We start from the raw sequence: 19440 nt of genomic DNA on the forward strand, positions 1-19440 counted from the left end.
GCATATGTTATGAGAATGAATTTTATTTGTGAAAGAAGAAAAATCTTCTTCTCTGGGCTTAATTTACTGCCATGTTCTTTCTGCATTATTGGGCTTGATTTACAGTCATGTTATGTCCCCATTATTGCTGAGTTTACTTGTTCAAGGTTCAGAAAAAAAGTGGATTTAACTTCCCACCTTTCCTTCCTACATCAAACATGGATCTACAAAATTGTCAAAAAAAAATTTGATTAGTCCAAATTTTGATTATGTTCAAATTAAAATTTTAAACTGAGATCTAGGGAAACAACTATTCCATGTGAATATTAGAGAAAACAAGGACACGTTCTTAGGGCTCATCCCCCACCATCCCTCCCTCCCCTCCCCTCCCCTCCCCTCCCAAAAAGACAACCTTGCAAAAACAAAACAAAAAAAATGCCTTGGGGTACAAAAAGTGCTCCAAGCCACCCTCCCTAAAGCCTTCCTAAAACACAGATAGGGGGATGTTTTTATCTGAAAATTTTCAGATCACATTAATCACCTTTTTTTTTAGAGGAGTTCACTATAATTGCATTACTTAGTAGTAGAATTTACAAAAAGGTGGTGACCGAAATGGTCACACTATACCAGCCCAAAAGGATCCAAAAAATGCAAGACAGAACCCGCAACTCGAAGGGGAGGACTAGGCAGACATATGGCGCAGAAGCCTAAGTGTCCAAGAAATATTTAAGAAGGCCCCTTTTTTTGCCAATCTATCAGCTTCTGAATTAGCTTCTTTGTAGGCATGGCATGGCGTCAAGAGATCATGTAGTTGCTTGTTAAATGAAGAAGCCTGTCAAAAATGTTGTCAAGGCGCCAAGGCCATGATAAGCGGTTGGATGCCTAGTGGATAATGTTATTGGCATCACCTTCCACCACGATGCTGTGACTCCAGGTGTGGTAAACTTGCGAAGGCCCTCCAAAAGGGCTAGAGCCTTAGCAAGAGTGGAGTCTGCAATACCTATAGGTCGCGAATATGTCAACAGGGTGCTGCCATCACTAGAACGATAAAGCCCCCAAATTCCTGAGGGTCCAAGGTTGCCAAGAGAACAACCATCAAAGTTATGCTTCATTGCTCCCACTTCGGGTGGTCTCCACCACAGGGCCCTCGAGATTCTATGGTTGGCTAAAAGTAATAAGTTGGACCAATTACTGTGGAAGTCAAAGGAAGAAAAAAACTTGAATAGAGTATGATTGGAGGCCCAGAAAGCCACTAAGTTCCTTACTTTCTCCATCAACTGTTCGACCGATGACCTCGCCCCTGGAAGATTCTATGATCACATTAATCACCCCTAAGAATAATATAAAAAATGATTTGGAGCATGACCCGGACCCAAGCCCAAACCCGTCCCGGGTCGGGTGCAAGTCGTTTGTACCCGGATCCGACTCAAGTCGACCCTACCCAATTTCCATCCCTTCCAAATCATTTTTCATTCATTGTCACAATATAGTACAAGTTAATGCATATTATTGTGATGCTACAAAGAGGGGTCAAACTTTGGAGTCTTGGACATAATATATAGATGAATTCAATCCCAGCCAACCATTCCGCCTTCTCATTGGCATTTATATACATGCTAGTACGAGAGCACTAATAAGTGACCTATGATTCAAACACTCTAAATCTCAAGAATTTTCAAATAATCTGAAAGAAATGTTGACTCTTTTGAATCCCAAAATAATCCAAACTAGAAATGGAACATGGTTCTACGAAATTGTCAAAAAAAATTTGATAAGTCCAAATTTTGATTCTGTTCAAATTAAAATTTTAAGCTGAGATATAGGGAAACAACTCTTCCATGTGAATAGTGGAAGAAATAAGGACAGGCTCTTAGCGCTCATCCCCCACCATCCCTCCCCCCACCCCACCCCCAAAAAAAATAATAACTTTGGAGAACAAAAAGTGCTCCAAGCCAGCCTCCCTAAAATGAGTCAAGCGTTCCTAAACACAGTTAGGGGGCCTTTTTTATCTGAAAATTTTCAGATCACATTAATCACCCCTAAGAACAATCCCATAAACAATGATTTGGAGGACAAAAATGCTCCAAGTCAACTCCCTTGCTAAGATAGATCCTGAAAAGTTCATATGAAGGATGAATATGTTGGTTTTCAAAAGCTCAAAAGCTTTATTTTTCTTTTTGTGTGTGTTTGGAATTGTTCACAGGGTGAACCAGAGATGATCGGCAAATTTCCAGATTAAAAAAAGAAATCCTCCTTGCTATGTTTTTGGAGGGGCTAGACCAGCAAAGTATGTGGTTGGGCTAGACCATATAGTATGTTTCCTTTAGAAAAGAGCTTCTCTTGAAGACCAGAAAAAGAATTTTATAACTCACTTTCCTTCTCCTGAATCAAGTCAACAGAACATAGTCCAAGTTTTTAAACAATGACATAAAAATTCCCCCCACTAAGAGAGGCAGAAAATAATGATGTTCACGTATTGAGCTTGTTAAATAAGGCCATCACCTCTCCCTTTAAGAAGCCCACCACCCCAATTTATACAATAAAATAGTCAAGCCCCCCCCTCCTGCTAATCCAAGTTCACCATATGGACTCCTATAAAAAGTTCAATGTTACAATTCATTCTCAATGCTAATTTTTAAATCACATTAATGTGGACTACTCTTACTCATTGCAGATGAGATGCTTGTGACAGACTTTTTTTTTTTATCCATTAAAAATGCTTGACACCAACCGTTCTGTAAAACAGAAAAGTTTGACTTGCTCGTCTCTTAGTTTGGATTGTTTGAATGGAGAAAAAACATTTATTCAGAAATTTAAATAAGGGTGACATGAAAAATACCTGTTGTACTGAATAGTGCTGAGAAATATTAAAATGACCACGGCGAATAGGCCTGCGTAAGCAGTACGGCTCAACTGAAGCTATTCTCAAAGCCTCCTCACCACAAATGAAGTCCTTAAACTTGTATTGATTCAAGGTGGAGCCTACACTTCTATTAACTTCAGGTTGGTCCTTGTCTTCATGTTTGGCAACCACAGACTCTAATTGAATGTAAACAATATACTTTTAATAATGTCATACTAAGAAGCTCAGTTATGCCTGAACAGAAACCAAACCACTATAGAAGAACGATTGCAACATCAAGCAACTTTACGCAATTCAAGTTCCATAACAAATCAGGATAGTATGTAGATTGCACATGCAGAATGAAGTGAATGTTCGGGAATGGGGTTGAGGTGGTGGTGGTAGAACCACTTGAGCCTCAGCTACCGGTCTAGGTTTCCATTCCCACTGACGCATTCAAAAACCGCTAATTAATTCTAAAAACAGGTAGGGGCCTGTATTCCCCACTGATCTACCCAAAAAAGAATGAAGTGAATGTTCCAGGTGATCATTTCAAGATATTTCATTCCTGCTGTAAAATTTATTCAAGATTCAACAAGTTCAACACAAAAGGGGGAGATTCATGGGTTTCATGTAGGACTCTGACATAGTTCACAAGACAGGACTCAACTCAAGACTCAACTTAGCCCCAAGTGATGTTGGTGTGACTGCCATTCACATCAAAAAAACAATACAACATAATGAGACTTGGCCAAGTCTTACAATACTGAACACCAACCCAATGCAGGTCGATTCACTGAGTTTTTTAACTCTGGATTCCAATATTTTACTTTTTGAAGTTGCACATATGGAAGTATGAACTGTAAAGGATGCCCACTGAAGTCACAACCCTGCCAATGGAGTATTGTATATGGTGTTCTAAAGGGTCTCCACCATCCCTCCCTGATGATGAACAGTAGAGGTTAATATTAGTGGGACCAACAAGCATTCACCAATTGTACAGTTAATCTTCAATGTCTGTCATTGAGAATAGGTGGGGGGTCCCCCTTGGGGTACTGCACACCATGCTCCATTGTGTTAAGCTAAACTTTAAAAAATAGAAGGCAGTAAAATCCAAACTGCATATGCAGAAGAACATCCATCAGAACACAGAAACTTAGAATACAAGAAATTCAAAAATGATTATAAATTACATCAAATGAAAGGAAAATTCTTGAATGAATGCTTAACTGGCAAGGAAAATAATTCACTTTATGGATGAGATGAATTTGAAAGTAAGACCTTAGACGATACAAAATACAAGAATGGCAAGAACAGATAAACAACAAGTGACAGCCAGATAACCCACCTGTTGACAAAGAGGAAGTGGGAGTAGCCTCCAGTACATTTGTCCAAGTGAAGGTTGTCTCACTCCTGTTACCATGTGAACTTAATCCATCAACACGACCAACCTGAGCAAAGAAGATATGAGAATTCCACATTAAAACAACACGAGTTGAATGTGGTAAGTTACATTTCAACTTCCAAATTCATGCTGACTGCTCACTAGAACAGTGAAATGCAGAAGCATATATTTTCGGGAGAAATCAATTGTTCACCAAATGCCCACATTCATGGAACCCAGGAAAATGCCCGTCTATATCTTCATAAAAAATTATGATGGCGCTTTTGATTTATGACGTGAGCATGAAAGAAACCAAGTTCGAGTGGAATAGGATCACTCAACACCTGATCAAAACATTCAATCTTAAGGAATGATTATCATGCATAGTAAAATACATTAACAACAACAGCATGAGCATAAACCAAATTCTCATTGAGTAGAATCGGCCTATCCCTTGTCCAAGGCATTACATCTCAAGGAATTATCATCATGCATAGTAAATTATAAAATTCCCTGGAAGTTGCCATCATGCATCCTACAATAATTGGTTCCCACTAGACAAGGAGATTTGTGCCAGGTTAGCACAGAAAATAATATAATCAATCTCGTCAAGGAAGACATTAAGTCAAAATGAGACTTTTTATTCAAGGAAAAATATCAAGACAGTGTTACACTGCACACATCACGCAGATCCACCAAAACCTTGAAACAGATAAACAGCACCTGTAAAGGTCATTTTTTATCTAGAGAATTAACTATTTTACCGCGATCAGATATTTAGTTATCTCGTTAGTGTCAGTTATACTAGGCTGAGGATAAAAGAGTCACTTCAAAATAATGATTAATCCAAGAATTATTTCAAAATTTTGCACTTTTAGAGCACCTCCATGACTTATACAAACATTCTAGGTACAGATTTGATATTTTCTCTTAATTTAACTCTGATCTAGAAGAGTTAAATCAAGAGCATGAAGTGCATAATTCCGTTCGATTAGGAGCACATGAAATGGTCATAACAGGATCTAAAACAATATAATCTGGACCTAAGCTACAGGAGAAAAGTCACCACAACAATAGGAAGAACTATTCCCTTGCATTTCTAAAGATTCCTCCAAATCCAGCACTATGACAGATTTCTTAACTCTTTCAAGTAGATTCATGCTCGATCCAACCCTTTTCTAGGACCGATCCCTTTGAAGGTGCAAACAGTAAGCATGAACCTAATAATTCACAAGTACGCGGTAAAGGGGTCAGGTCCAGGTGGGCCCAACCACAACCTGAACCTGGCAAGGTCCAGGGTGGACCCAAACCCCGGCCAGGTCCAAGTCAGTCGACACAGACACAACCCTCGGTCGGGACCAGGTCACACTATAAAATAAATGCATTATATATATTTTATATAACATAAGTATCATGTATATATGGAAAGGTATTAGCACAAAGATCTAACTGGATCTAGATTGATCTGATGGCCATTTGATTGCTGATATTTTTACTATAAATCCAATTGACCTGAGAGTTTTGCGGGTATATGGGCCTAAATAAGGCGAACCAAAACAAAATATCAAAAAAATAATATACAAAATTTAAAATGACCAAAATACCAATGCCCACCTCGTAACTAGAAAATTCACAGCTGGAGGCCCTTGATCTTCTCAATCAGGTTCTCATTAGAACCGTCAGGCGCTTGTGGGGCCATCTTGATAAAAGTGAGAAGAAAGATACATGAAACCCTCTCCATATGTGCAAGGATTGAATGGCAAAAACTGATGTCAGATATAAGATACCCAAACCTGTTGAAGTGTCTGCTGGCAACGTCAGGATCCACTTTAAGACTTGGACTGCAAACCCCAGCAAGCGCTTCTAGTTCTATTCATCCCCTCCTAGACCCAATGCAACTAATACAAGTTCACCTTCATGGAGAGAGTATACCCCCTACCCGACAATCAGAAGGCAATAGACAAGGAGAAATTCTTGTATAGCCTCCCGAACCACCTTGGAGACCTTGCTGGGAATCACTTCAAAGAAATCAATCCAGCCAAGGTCACATATGGCCTCCTCTTGGCTAAGACAGAATCACTTATTATCGATCAGTGTATAAAGAAGAAGGTGGCAGAAGTTGAAGCCAGAGACCATAAGATAAGCAAGCAGGTGTGTCGACAATTCGATCTAGGATATGACCAGAAGAAAAGCGACCCCCAAAACATCAATATCACACCCAGAAGGACAGAGACCTTTCTCTCAAAAGCAGGCCCATAAATATTCCAGGAGGATTGGCATGGTGATAGAAAAACAACCCAGAAAGGGGAAGCCCAATTGCTACAACTTTGGCAAGGGGTCACTTTCTAAAGGAAGGAAAAAAGGCGCATCAGAACAGCACACATTAGCGACAAGGAGGACTACACTTCAGATTTGATTCAGTCTCTAACTCCCAACAGCCTTGCAAATCCTTGGGAAAAGCCTTTGATTCTGAAGATGAGTTACAGTCGGTCACGACTGGATCCATTGCAATAGTAGAGTGGGAGCCTGACAAGGTCCAAAAATTCAACGTACAGTTTGGAAACCCTAAATCCGTTCAGGGTTTTCTGCAACTATGCTGCTAAGATCATTGGATTTGACATCCTGCTAATCAGATGAGGGCCTAGGCTTTCACACGAGGATTCAAATGAATTCCTGCAACTATGGAATGAAGGATGACATGAAAACGGGCATGGGTACTTTGGTCAACTTTGAGTTTTTGATATTATCTTTGTGATATTTTGTTTTGGTTAGCCTTGGTGAGAAGCACACGTTATCCCAAAATTTGAGGTCAAACAGATTTACAAAAAAATATTAAAAATAAAACAACACTTATGTATGATTGTGTATGTGCGTGTGTGTGTATATAAATATATAGGAAAACACTATGCAATGCCTATAGGCGAAAATGAACAGTGATTTCGCCTACTCCCATCACCATCCAAAGTTCATCGCGCAGTCACAATTGTCCTGTAGTGTTTCATTTTTCATTTTTTTTCTACAAATCGGAATGACCTAAAATTTGGAGCGTGTATTCATCAAAAATAGGGGAATCATCGGAAATTATAAAAAAAATATTTTACATGAAAAACATTGAACAAAATACCCCCGAAAAGTTTTGAGGGTATTTTGATCAATTTATTTTTGGTGGATAATTTTTTTTATATTTTTATTAGATGCGCCTCAGTAAAATGTACATACCCTCTAAATTTCAGGTCATTCCGATTTGTAGAAAAAAAATGAAAAATAAAATACTACCGGACAATCGTGACCATGCGATGAAATTTGGACGGTGACGAGGGTAGGCGAAATCACTACTTATTTCGCCTATAGGCGTTGGAAAGACTTTTCCATATATATATATATATATATATATATATATATATATATATATATATATATATATATATAGATAGATAGATAGATAGATAGATATATGTATGTATGTATGTATGTATCAGGTGAGTTCAGCCATAACCCAACCTGGTGAGATCCAAGATGGTCCTGGACCTGGACTAGGGCAGGTCCAGGTGAAGTGGACCCAAACCTAGTCAGGATCATTCAAATGGACTTAGAACCGACTCCGCTTGAGTCCACCTAGCAGGTCTAAACCCATACCCATATCTGATCAACCAGTCAAATGTTAAAACAAGCAGATTATCGTACCTATTCGCTAGATAGGCAAGATGTCGCACATGGGTTTACAACTCTTCAATATTAATTGGACATAACTCTTAAACGATCCTATTTTTAGCACTTTAATTTGATTTTTCTCCAAAAGCCACTCAAACAAAGTTTGATTAGAAAAGAAAATAAGTTAGATTTGCAAATAACTTGACAATCAAAGAGGTAAAACTCGACAAGGGTGTCACAAGATTTCAAACAAAACAAACTAGATCCTTTAAACAACTGAGGACATTATTGATTTTTTTTAGTGTTCAAGAACTAGGACTTAGGCCGGGATATGCTAGGATCCAAACCCTTGGCTGAGACTATAAAAGTTAACAAAAAGTAAAATGTCAAAAGGTGAGACTCAAGGTGAGTCCAAAGGCTTTTCCTTGGGACTCAATAGTGTCTAGAGCGGAGCCAACTCGGGACTCAAAGCTGAGCCAACTCGAGCGAATCAAGGGATTTTTGAAAAACATATTCTTCTTTTGCATTAATTCTTACATCAAAAATGAAAGTTTCATAAGACACCATAAAAAAATGTAAAAGCTATTCATCCAAACCTCTATAATCAAAGGCAATATTTTCCACCATGCATAACAGAACTTGCAAATACTAATGGGCCTTCTCAAAGGTATTCATAGAGAAAACCGTAGCGTACCACCAAAAATCCATAAGCCAATACGACTAATATCATCAAGAGTAATCACTGTTAAAAGAAAAGAAACTACTCAATTCAAATGAAATCATGAAAACAATTTCCATCGTGTGCCTGATCCCAAGGATTTCTTTTTCTTTTTCTTTTTTTGGATAGGTTGACATAAGTTGAAAGAGGTATACATCAGGTTGTGTTCAAAGATAAGTAGAGACAAACTGAGATGTACAAATGTATGGGGAGATGAGAAGGAGAAAGGAAGGAAAGAAAGCTTTTTTGTCTCTTTTTCTCTTTTTCTCTTTTTCTCTTTTTTTCTTTTTTTCTTTTTTTCTTTTTCTTTCTTTTTTTTTGGGTTTTGGAGTGAGGGGGGAGGGAGAGGGGAAAAGTAGAGAGAGGGAGATGGTGCAAGAGAAAGATGAGGAGCCATAAAGGCTTAAGTTATGTCCCGGCATGCACTTACAAACTTGCCAAGTAAGGCCCTTCCTTGGCAAGATTTCAAGGACAAAATCTTTTGACACGACATTTCAATGTCCAACATCAACCAGATAAATCAGTTGATAGTCAGACATTTCCAGTTTCTAACCAATAATGTAGAGATTGTTTCAACAAAAGAGCAGTTCATAGAAGAAACCCCGCATAACCTCCCCTACGGAACCTAATTTTATAAAAAAGCTACAAGATCCAATTCCAATTTGACTTAAAAATAGAAAAAAAAAAAAAAAACACAACTCCAAAATAATTTTCATGTAAAAAATAAGAAGTCAAGATACTTCCCCAAAACGAACAATTTGTAATACATCTTTCAGTCACTGAAGGCCCTAGATTGCCGAAAATTTCACCAAATGGATTCAGTAGTTTTTCAGCTTTGCTAACCTTCCGATGAACAAAAGCATTCCGACTTTCTTCATCCAAAAAAGGTATCTTCAGCTCTGCTGCAATCTGAAATGAGAACAGGTGAATGATCAGCCCTAGATTAGTATATCAGGCTACAATGTAAGGATTCAGAAGGAAAATACGAAATGCACACTATACACACCAACTATGACAAATGGTAGGAGAGTAATCATACACTGTCATAACCCTTCTCACGCTCCACTTGCTGTGCAGGCGTAATTGGAGACACCAACTTCTGATTTCGAAAAACACAATACCAGCGAAACCCAATATCCAAATTAAAAACTAAAAGATAACTAAAACCCAAAAGCAAATCAACTCACTAAAATTTGAGAAATCTAAATTCTAAAACGAATAATTTCTCTAATTTAACCATTAAATATCAAAAATACAATAAATTATGGAACAACAGCCCAATTTAGAGAGACTATCCATATTGAAAACACATAGTTATGTATGGTTAGGAACATCTACGTCAGACATGGTAGAAAATGATGTAGTTTGGACCCCTCTATAACCTGATCTTGAACTGTCATTTTTTGTTCTTGATTCCCATCAGAAGACCCCCCTCTCACATGCCAAGCAATATAGTGGGGGATGCTAAAGGGATTCTGCTGATATGCAAACCCCATCCGGACATTTGCAGAACCTAACATCACATAAAAAAGACCCCCATTAAGAACCACCTCAAAAACAAAATTATCAAAATAACATGAGAAAAGGTTTAGAGAGAAGGAGAGAGTAAATAAATGTTTCAAGTTCAACAGAAAAAAAAATGAGCAGATACTTCCAACTGAACTGATCACAGAGAAGCACAAATATCAACTTAAGCATGTGTCGCATGTAAGCGCAAAATGACACAGCTTCAATATCCAATTCTTTGACCGTAAATTCACTAAATTATAAACAGTTGATCCCCAAAACTTCAGAGAACGAGCTATATCACAACCATCCATAAGGCCCAGATAAAGCCCATGGGCAAAACACTCATCCGAGTGCAACATTAATTATCTTTCATTAAATTAAACTGTCATTAACATGGGTCCTTGAAAACCTAAATATTTGATTATTCATCAAAAACCAACTTTATTGCTGCCATAAAGAAGCCCAAAAAAGTTATTAAAAAAATCATATTGGTCGAAATTGAATGAGCAATAAGAACTCCTCTTGTTCAATAAACCATAAACCTTTTGAAACACAAAATCATTTAACTGCGTCGTTTTCAACAGTGTGTTTGATTCTGCATCAAACGAATTGCATTCTAAATTTTCAAATGAATTAAACAAACAAGCAATGGAACATGAGAGGAGAGAAAAGGTGATATTGAAACGCGGGAGAGAACGCTGGTACCTGGATTAATAACAACTAAATTAGACCCCCTTTCAGCTATGAGCTGTGAAGGAACCACGGATTTAAGATAATCCTGCAACAGCCATGGTGTATCATTAAAAGGAAATCGACCAAATAAATTTGAACCAAGCATCGTAAAGAAGATGATAAATTACAGAACAAGAAGCTTGAATTCCAGATACTTTGAAAGACAAAATAATAGGTTAGGCGAAAGAATGCTAGGTCACCATGGCGGGGATTGTGTAGAGCTTGTAACGCGGGAAAAAGAGGGGCGCTTAAGAGAGACGCTTGGAATTTGAAAGGGAAAGGAGAGAAAAAGAGAGAGAGCGCTTAAATATATGGGAAAAGAAAAAGGCCTGGATTTCTCTATTGAGACTGAGAGAGAGCTAAGGCGCCAATACACGCCTGAATCCTGAAGAGGGGAAGAACTAGGGGTAGCAACAGGCGACCCGGACTCGGACCCGGACCTGGACCTTGGTTCTACAAGGACTTGAACTTGACCCTGACCAGACCCAGGTCGGACCTAAATAACTTAGATCCCATAGGTCTGGAAATTAAAAAAAAAAAAAAAAAATTACACACTCACATATATATATATATATATATATATATATATATATATATATATATATATATATATATATATATATATATATATATATATATATATATATATATATATATATATATATATATATATATATATATATATATATATATATATATATATATATATATATACCTTATACTTTACGTTATTACGGTTACACCTAATAATTTCCATTATTATTCATCTTTCCATTTTTTATCTTTCATAACATCCTTTTTAAAAAAAGACACTTTTGTCCTTTTTCGGATGTTCAACATCCGAATTTATGAAAATTTCGGATGTTCAACATCCGAAAACGACCGCAGTTAGAACAATCACTTATCATATTTCAGAGAATATCCGAAATTTTGATAATTTTGGATGTTGAACATCCGAAATTTTGCACGCCACGACTTCCAGCACACGAGCAGAAACTTATATATTTTTATTTTTATAAAGTTTGGAAAAATCGATCATTGAAGGAACGTACCCCCGTTACTGTCCCTTAATACAGTAACCCACAAAGTTGAAGAGATTGATTCATATTTTGACGTGATTGGTACCGTTCTTACTCTTTTTTTATACGGTTGATTAATTAAAGTTTATTTATCTGTTATTATTTAGAATATTTAATTTTGTTAATAGCATTTGTTGTGTATTTGAGATTAATAAATGGAATTTGTTTAATATTGATGAAGTTGTTTTTTTATATACTTATTTGTTGTTTATATCATGTTGATACATTGTATTCTTTGTTTTGGAGAAATAATTGTTAAACTTATTTGTTTGTAATAAAATTTGTTGTTTATTTTGTGTTTATGTGAGTATTACTCACAATTTTAATAGTACACTGTTTCAATCTATTATGTAATACTATGAACCCTAAAGTAGTTAATAATATCCCAATTTTTGGTAATTTTTTTGTAACACTAATTTTGCTATTCATTCAATACATGAGTATTGACGATCGCTACTGACAATTTTAGCAGTACACTATTTTAATCAATTATGCAATACTCACCCTAAAGTAGTTAGAAATATAGCAGTTTTTTGTAATGATTTTTTATAACAGTAACTTTGTTATTCATTTAATACAGTAGTATTGACGATGGCTACTGAGGGAGTGCAACTAGTATTCCGATATGGGAGGTCATTTGAGACGAATGCAAATGACAGGTGTGTTATTCATAAAAGAGGAAAATTGAAGGTCACCAAGTACAATGGGAATAGTTCCTTGAATGAACTAAAAAGTCATTTTGCAAATTTAATCAAGTGTGATCCAAACAAATTAGACATTATGTAGCACAACACAAGACTATCTAGTGGGCTTGATTTGATTGATGTTAGTGATGATATAGATGTATATTTTATGTTGGGAGGGGAATCTTCGATAATTGTAATATATATTGTCGAGGCACAACAAGAATTTGTTGTTGAGGGTCCATCTTCAAGGAATAGGTATATCTACAATTCATTTTTTCATCTATAAATTGCTTCATTTTAATATTATATGTGCAGAAATTGTTGCTTTATCTTACACTTTATCTTTTGTCAATAGTCGGTGTAACACTTTATCTAAGCAAGATCAAAACACTGGAGTAGTGCCCAACCCTGAGCTCGTACCAGAGCGTGATATAGAGGACATTGAACCACTAGAGAGTCCATGTAGAGGAGTTGGTAACGAGGTTCAATTGAATGTTGGGCAATTGTTTGAAAATGTTAATGAATATCGGCATCATCTAGTTGATTTTGTAATCCACAACAATTTTGTTTTGAAGTTTAACAAAAGTGAATTAGAACAGATGTGGGCAAGTTGCAAGACATATGGATGCACATAGCAAGTGCGGTGCTTACGAGTTAGCAGCATCGCATACTTTAAAGTTAAGTCTATAGTTAAGGAGCACACATGTAGTGGTCCCATGGGGAGGGTCCATCAGCCACTAGCTCCTAGTGATTAAGTGACCACAGATATTAAAGGTTGCCTTCTTGACCAACCAAAAATTAAAGCAAAATATATTGTAAAGGATGTTCAACGTGATCACAGAGTCAGACTTTCCTACATACAAGCTTGGCAGGGAAAAGATGTTGCTAGGGAGATAGTAGATGGATCACATGAACAACAATACCATGACCTCCCGCTGTATATTGAGAAGATCAGAAGAACCAACCCGGGAATTGAAGTTCGCATCCACAGAGATGAAGGCAGGTTCAACGACTATTTATTACCTATCGTCCATGCATTATGGGGTTTGTCAATGGATGCAGGCCACTAATTGGTATTGATGAAACATTCTTAAAAAGAAAGTATCAAGGCATTTTATTGCGCGTCATCACACTAGATGTAAATAATGGGCTCTTCCCATTGGCATTCGCAATGCTTGAGAAGGAGAATTACCAAATGTGGTATTGGTTCTTAAGTATATTGAGTGAGCTCTTAAATAGGTACCCTAAATCAACCTGTCTTAACCATCATATCATATCGATAGAAAAGCCTGCCATAAACAATAGAAAAATGTTTTCCATTATTTTGCATGTGACATATGGGAGAGAACTTCAAGGGCTTTATGAAGAGGTCAGCAATTACTGAAGTATTGCTGATGCTGTTTTGGAAGGCTGCTTGTAAAGCGGCCGGTTTGAAAAAAATAACGTTTGATATACAGTGCGTCGACCCAGAAGCATATGATTGGATTAAGAATATTCCACCCAAATTTTGGGCATATGTCTATTTTTCAGGGTCCAGATATAATCATCATACCTTAAACATAGCCGAGTCTTTCAATGCTTGGATTTTATCGGCCGATCATTACAATGTGTGAAGAAATAAGGATATAGTTGACCAGGTTTAAAGAGAAGAATGAATTAGGTAATACTTTGAGCGGCATGTTAGTACCGAAGGCCCAAGAATTACTTGACCCGCGAAAGATGAAGGCTCGATTTTTGCACAAAGTTATATCCTTCATGGACACGTTTTTTGAGATCCACTATCTTGGAAAGAAGAACGTTATCGATTTAATGCAGTGGACATGCAGTTGTGGAAAATGGCAACTCAGTAGCATTCCGTGTGCCTATACTATTGCGGCCATTAATTATATGCATATGGATCCCATTGTGTACTGCCTTAAGTATTTTACAGTGGAATACTTTAAAAGGGCATTTGAAACTCCCTTTGCACCTGTCTCGGATGATATTGAATTGACATGTATTTACAACAGGACAGTGTCGCCACCAAGGACTACACGTCTTTTCGGTAGGCCAAAAAAAACAATGAAGAATATCCGAGACAAAACATCCAATCACCAGGTTTTTGAAGTGCAAACGATGCGACGCAGAGGGTCATAATAGAAGGACATGCAGAGAACCGATAGAGTGAACTTGATGTTAATATTGTATTCTTGTATGGAACTATGACTTTCATGAATTAATGAATTGAGTGAATATTGTGTTTTTGTTGTCAAAATTGTGTTAGTGCAATCAGAATTCTTTGTTGTCATAAATCTTCTAATGGATGAGTTTGTCAATCTTTGTGTCGAAATAGATGATTTCAATATTGGAAATCTTTGTGATAGCCTTAAAATAAGAAAATGAAATTCATATCCATACATCCATAAATGAGTTATTCTCATGTCCATACATCCAGAAATGATGTCCATTTTTTTATCATGTCAATGCATCTTGATGTCCATGATCAATGTGATGTCTAAACAATTTCGGATGTTCAACATTCGAAAATGATATTGTCAAAATCCAGGAAGCTCTTGGATTTTTACAATGAGTTTTCAGATGTTCAACATCCGAAAAAGTAATAGTTTTGGATGTTCAACATCCGAAAACTCACTATGAATATCCAAGATTTTCACAGTGAGTTTTCGGATATTGAACATTCGAAAATATTGCTTTTTCGAATGTTCACTCATAGTGAAAATCCAGTAGCTTCCTGGATTTTGACAGTACCCTTTTCGGATGTTGAACATTCAAAAATATGTCACTTTCGGATGTTGAACATCCAAAATTGTTTAGACATCACATTGATCATGGACATCAAGATGCATTGACATGATAAAAAAAATGGACATCATTTCCGGATGCATGGACATGAGAATAACTCATTTATGGATGTATGGATATGAATTTCATTTTCTTATTTTAAAGCTATCACAATTATTTCCATTGCTGATTATATGATTTTGGATGCACAGTAGCTGTTATTTTCACCACCATCAATCACAATAAGTAATGTAAATAATGTTAAATTAATAAATCTCATTAATCTTATATCGAATGTATTCTGGATAGCTCTAGGCAGTGATATGATGCTAAACCCAATACACATATGCAACCACTAACAATCAAATTTCACCAAGACTCCAAGTCTTCTCAAGATGACTCATGTAGCAACAAAAAATGAAGAGAAAGAAAGGATGATTGATATTGACACATAAGCACAACATCACACATTGATATCAAGAGTGATATTGAAGATTCTGCAATATATTTAGTTAGTAGTAATAAGACAAATATTATAACTTTTCATAAAAAATATGCTAGCTCTATATAGTTAAGGTAGATCAATTCGAGACTCATGTCAAATACAACCATCTAAAAACATTATAAAATGACCAATACAAATTGGGATTCTCAAAATGACCCATTACACGCCTCGCCTTCTCTTAGGCTGATATTGTTTATTTCGTGTGTTAGATCTTCTAAGTTCCTCAACAGGTTGTGTGGAGGGAGCTAGGTCTTCTACAGCCCGACTACTTTGACCCACTCCATCATCTCCAGCGTCGTCAGGTACAACTTCGTCATTATATTGATGTTGTAAATGCTCTATCCTGGCTTCTACATCACCCATATCCACAGGTACAAACTTAGACAATATTTCAAACGCAATTAAGAACTTCAGGGTTTCTATCTAAGTGTAAGTGTCGTTGCTAACATGACTGTAGATGTCTTAACTGCACTAATTTGCACAACAAGATTACATAATTAACATATTTAAACAATTGAATAGAACTAATAGGTAAATAAAATACTATAATAATTTATAGGTCAATATAAACGTACCAACTGATCCTCATAACCTCGAGGTCTCATTATATATTGTGGTTCATGAACATGAATCACTTCTTCTTCTTCATGGATATGAGGTTGCAATATGTCTTTGGATGGGTTATCGACATTATGTATCAAATAATGGGACACCAAGTTGTATCAGGCCTTGTACTCCTCTAAGGGCAAACCATTGTCAGTATATTGTTGAATATCAAGCATGATGCGATCATGGCGAGATAACCAGTTAGTGATTTTATCTGCATTGACATTTTCGCTAATCTCGCTGTCCAACTTGTCTGTTTGCCCTCTTACTAACAAGCAAGGGATTCTTAGGAATGTCATGTTTTGCTCCAAATTGCTGGCATACTCGGTCTGGCATGTACGGCTCAACAATATTGTCAAATATCAAAATTGTAGGGCACATTGTAGTTTGAAATACCTGCTGCCTATCATTTGAAATGACCTCATCAGGGTTGAAATAGGGATTCCAAATTATCTGTTATATGATATGCAATCAGTCAATAAAAATACTTATAAATACTTAAATACTATTAAAAGAAATCTATATCAAATTATACATTAACTTCATTAGGTTGGAGGCTATCAATTTCTTGTCTGATGGGAGGCATTAAGTTATGTGGATTGCCATGATATTTCTTCAATGGCTCCCATCTTTTGGCCTTAAGCATATTTGGAGGGATACTATGCAGTATGGGTCTCATATGCATAATATGCTCATATGACCAACACTGCAATAAATTGAGTAAGACAAATATTAAATATATTAAGAAAGCAATCGAAACTATTAGACTTATGTCATATACCAAAACAAATGGTTACCTGTATGAGAGTGGCTGAACCACTAAAATGTCTTCGCTTGAAAATGCAAGTTTTTTCAAGTGAGCGATAGAGTAATGCAAGGGCTGCAGCACCCCAAGCATATGTGTTGGCACCCTCAATTGCTTCAAAAAACTGTAGGTACCTTGTTGGCACTGTTGAAATTGATGCATCAGCGAATATGGTTACACTGATGAGGAAGAGCATATATGCTCAAGTATATCTATAAACTTGAACTGTGGTTGCATCATGTGACAATTCCCTAAAATTCGCCTTCAGCCATATATGCCTCAGGCTTACCAAGTTGCCATCGGGGACTATACCCAAATTATCTTTTGTAAACTTTCGCAGGTCTTTGATAGGACGACATGTAACTGGGTCGCCATCCATAACCGCTCCTAATATCTCATATACATCAAAAAGTGTTGGTGTCATCTCACCAATATGAATGTTGAAATGAAAGGTGTTGGTCTCAAAACGCCACCTCTCTATATTAGCTGCGACCAAAAGATAATCAATTCGCCCAGGCTGAATGATAGCCAACGGGCCTAACCCAAAAGCATGAAATAACTTAACTTGTTCTTCCATTCATTTAATTGATAATTCTTCTCATCAATTCTAATTTATTCTTTCTCCTGAAATACAACAAATAGACATCATATTATAATCAATATATATACATGTACTTTCCATAGGATGTTTGAACCAGACTACCATTTATTGAAAACTAACAAATAAATAGAATGGGCAAATGAATATATGCATATACTTGTCCTTTCCATATGAAATATGAGCAATGTTCTGGATGACGTTGCAACAAACTAGGGTCCTGAGGACCTCCTGGATATCCTCCATCGGGATGTAAACGATCTATATTCACTGAAATCCCCTATGGTCATCATGTTAACCATAAGGCTACACATGCAGAAATTAACTGGATAACAAAAAAACAATAATGACATACTATTGATGAAGAAGAACATTGCTACAATCCATTGATGAAAGATGAACAATGCTAACTGAAATTGTCATGCTAGTCCAACTAAGGATCGTATACTTGAAAATCGAAATCAATCAGTGAATATGGTGGCCAAATAAAGAATTGATTCTTTAAGTCAAACAAACAACTAAAAAGAATTCAAAGAGTTATTCAAAAACCACTAAACAACTTCCATAATTAGCTACAACAAAAAAACAATCCCCTATCCATCTCTTAAATCCAATTTAATATCTCTACTTGAAGAACTACAATACAGACCTCTTAATTAAGCAGACATGCACAATCCTCATCCACTTCTTTTATCAGTAACAAATTTAAAACCACATGAAATACTACACTAAGTCAAATTCAATGGACCTCAGCTAAACAATAACCAAACCCTAGATGGATAAACAAAAAAAAATACATAATCCCCTTCCAAGTAACCATCATCGACAAAAAACTAAAGAATTCATCGTTAATGAGTAACAAAATTATTTCAACGAAATTCGACATTGATAAGCAACAAATCATTTCATTGTAAAGACCAAAATCCAACTTTCATAAGCAACTAAATCATCCCATCAAAAACAAAGAATTCATGTTAGCTCGATAACCAATTCATTAAAAAACCACGCAGTTCAATCAAAAACTGAAGAAATCGATTTATAGATAGACGAACGGCTCCAACAAAAAATAAAAAATTTAATTTTATGTCAAGCAACAATTTCAAACAATAACGGAGAATAATGCTACTTATAATACAAGCAACAGATTAAATCCAAAATATTCAAATTAATGTAGTCATTGTTACTTGAATCATAAATCATAATTCAAATAAACTCACTCATTAAATACTTTGCAAAATATTCAAAGTAAATATGTACTTGAATCATAAATCACAAACAAATTTTATTTTTTAAGCTAATCAATCTATCATCTACAAAAATCAACAATTTACTAAAACATCAATAAATCTAACACAAATCTATGCTTAAGACTATCTGAGAGTATAAACCCCCATATTTAAATAATTTATAGTTATATAGAGACCACAAAATTCCAAGTTCTCAAAACCCCCAAATTATAAATATCTAATTCAATCACAATGGAGCCACAAATTAATTCAATCTATACCAAAATCACAACAAATAATTAGTATGCTTGAATATAAACCCTAACCAAAATTCAGGTG

At 36.1% G+C, this 19440-nt stretch overlaps 1 protein-coding gene across 17 annotated transcripts in view; it reads right to left on the reverse strand.

Annotated features, from left to right (window-relative positions):
• ARP9 (actin-related protein 9) overlaps positions 1-11286 on the reverse strand; it is a 28668-nt gene extending 17382 nt beyond the window's left edge. For 12 of the 17 annotated variants that reach the window (XR_016059793.1, XR_002281838.2, XR_016059790.1 and 9 more), the window contains exons 1-7: positions 11016-11286; positions 10789-10861; positions 9957-10087; positions 9614-9673; positions 9418-9483; positions 4170-4272; positions 2819-3018 (exon numbers count right to left, since the gene is read on the reverse strand). Coding sequence is in view for 5 of the 17 variants with exons in the window: in XM_020670446.2 (XP_020526105.1) it covers positions 2819-3018; positions 4170-4272; positions 9418-9483; positions 9614-9673; positions 9957-10087; positions 10789-10861; positions 11016-11018 (636 nt within the window). In the remaining 12 variants the exon portion in view is untranslated. Of the gene's footprint in view, positions 1-2818; positions 3019-4169; positions 4273-9417; positions 9484-9580; positions 9674-9956; positions 10088-10788; positions 10862-10943 lie in introns of those variants that run through there. The other 5 variants (XM_088872701.1, XM_088872698.1, XM_088872700.1 and 2 more) reach the window with 3 other exon arrangements.
• Between the last annotated feature and the right edge of the window lie 8154 nt (positions 11287-19440).

This window comes from Amborella trichopoda, chromosome 7 (genome assembly GCF_054954075.1).
Source record: "Amborella trichopoda isolate Santa Cruz 75 chromosome 7, AtrichopodaSantaCruz75HAP2 v2.0, whole genome shotgun sequence".
Classification (NCBI taxonomy): Eukaryota; Viridiplantae; Streptophyta; class Magnoliopsida; order Amborellales; family Amborellaceae; genus Amborella; species Amborella trichopoda.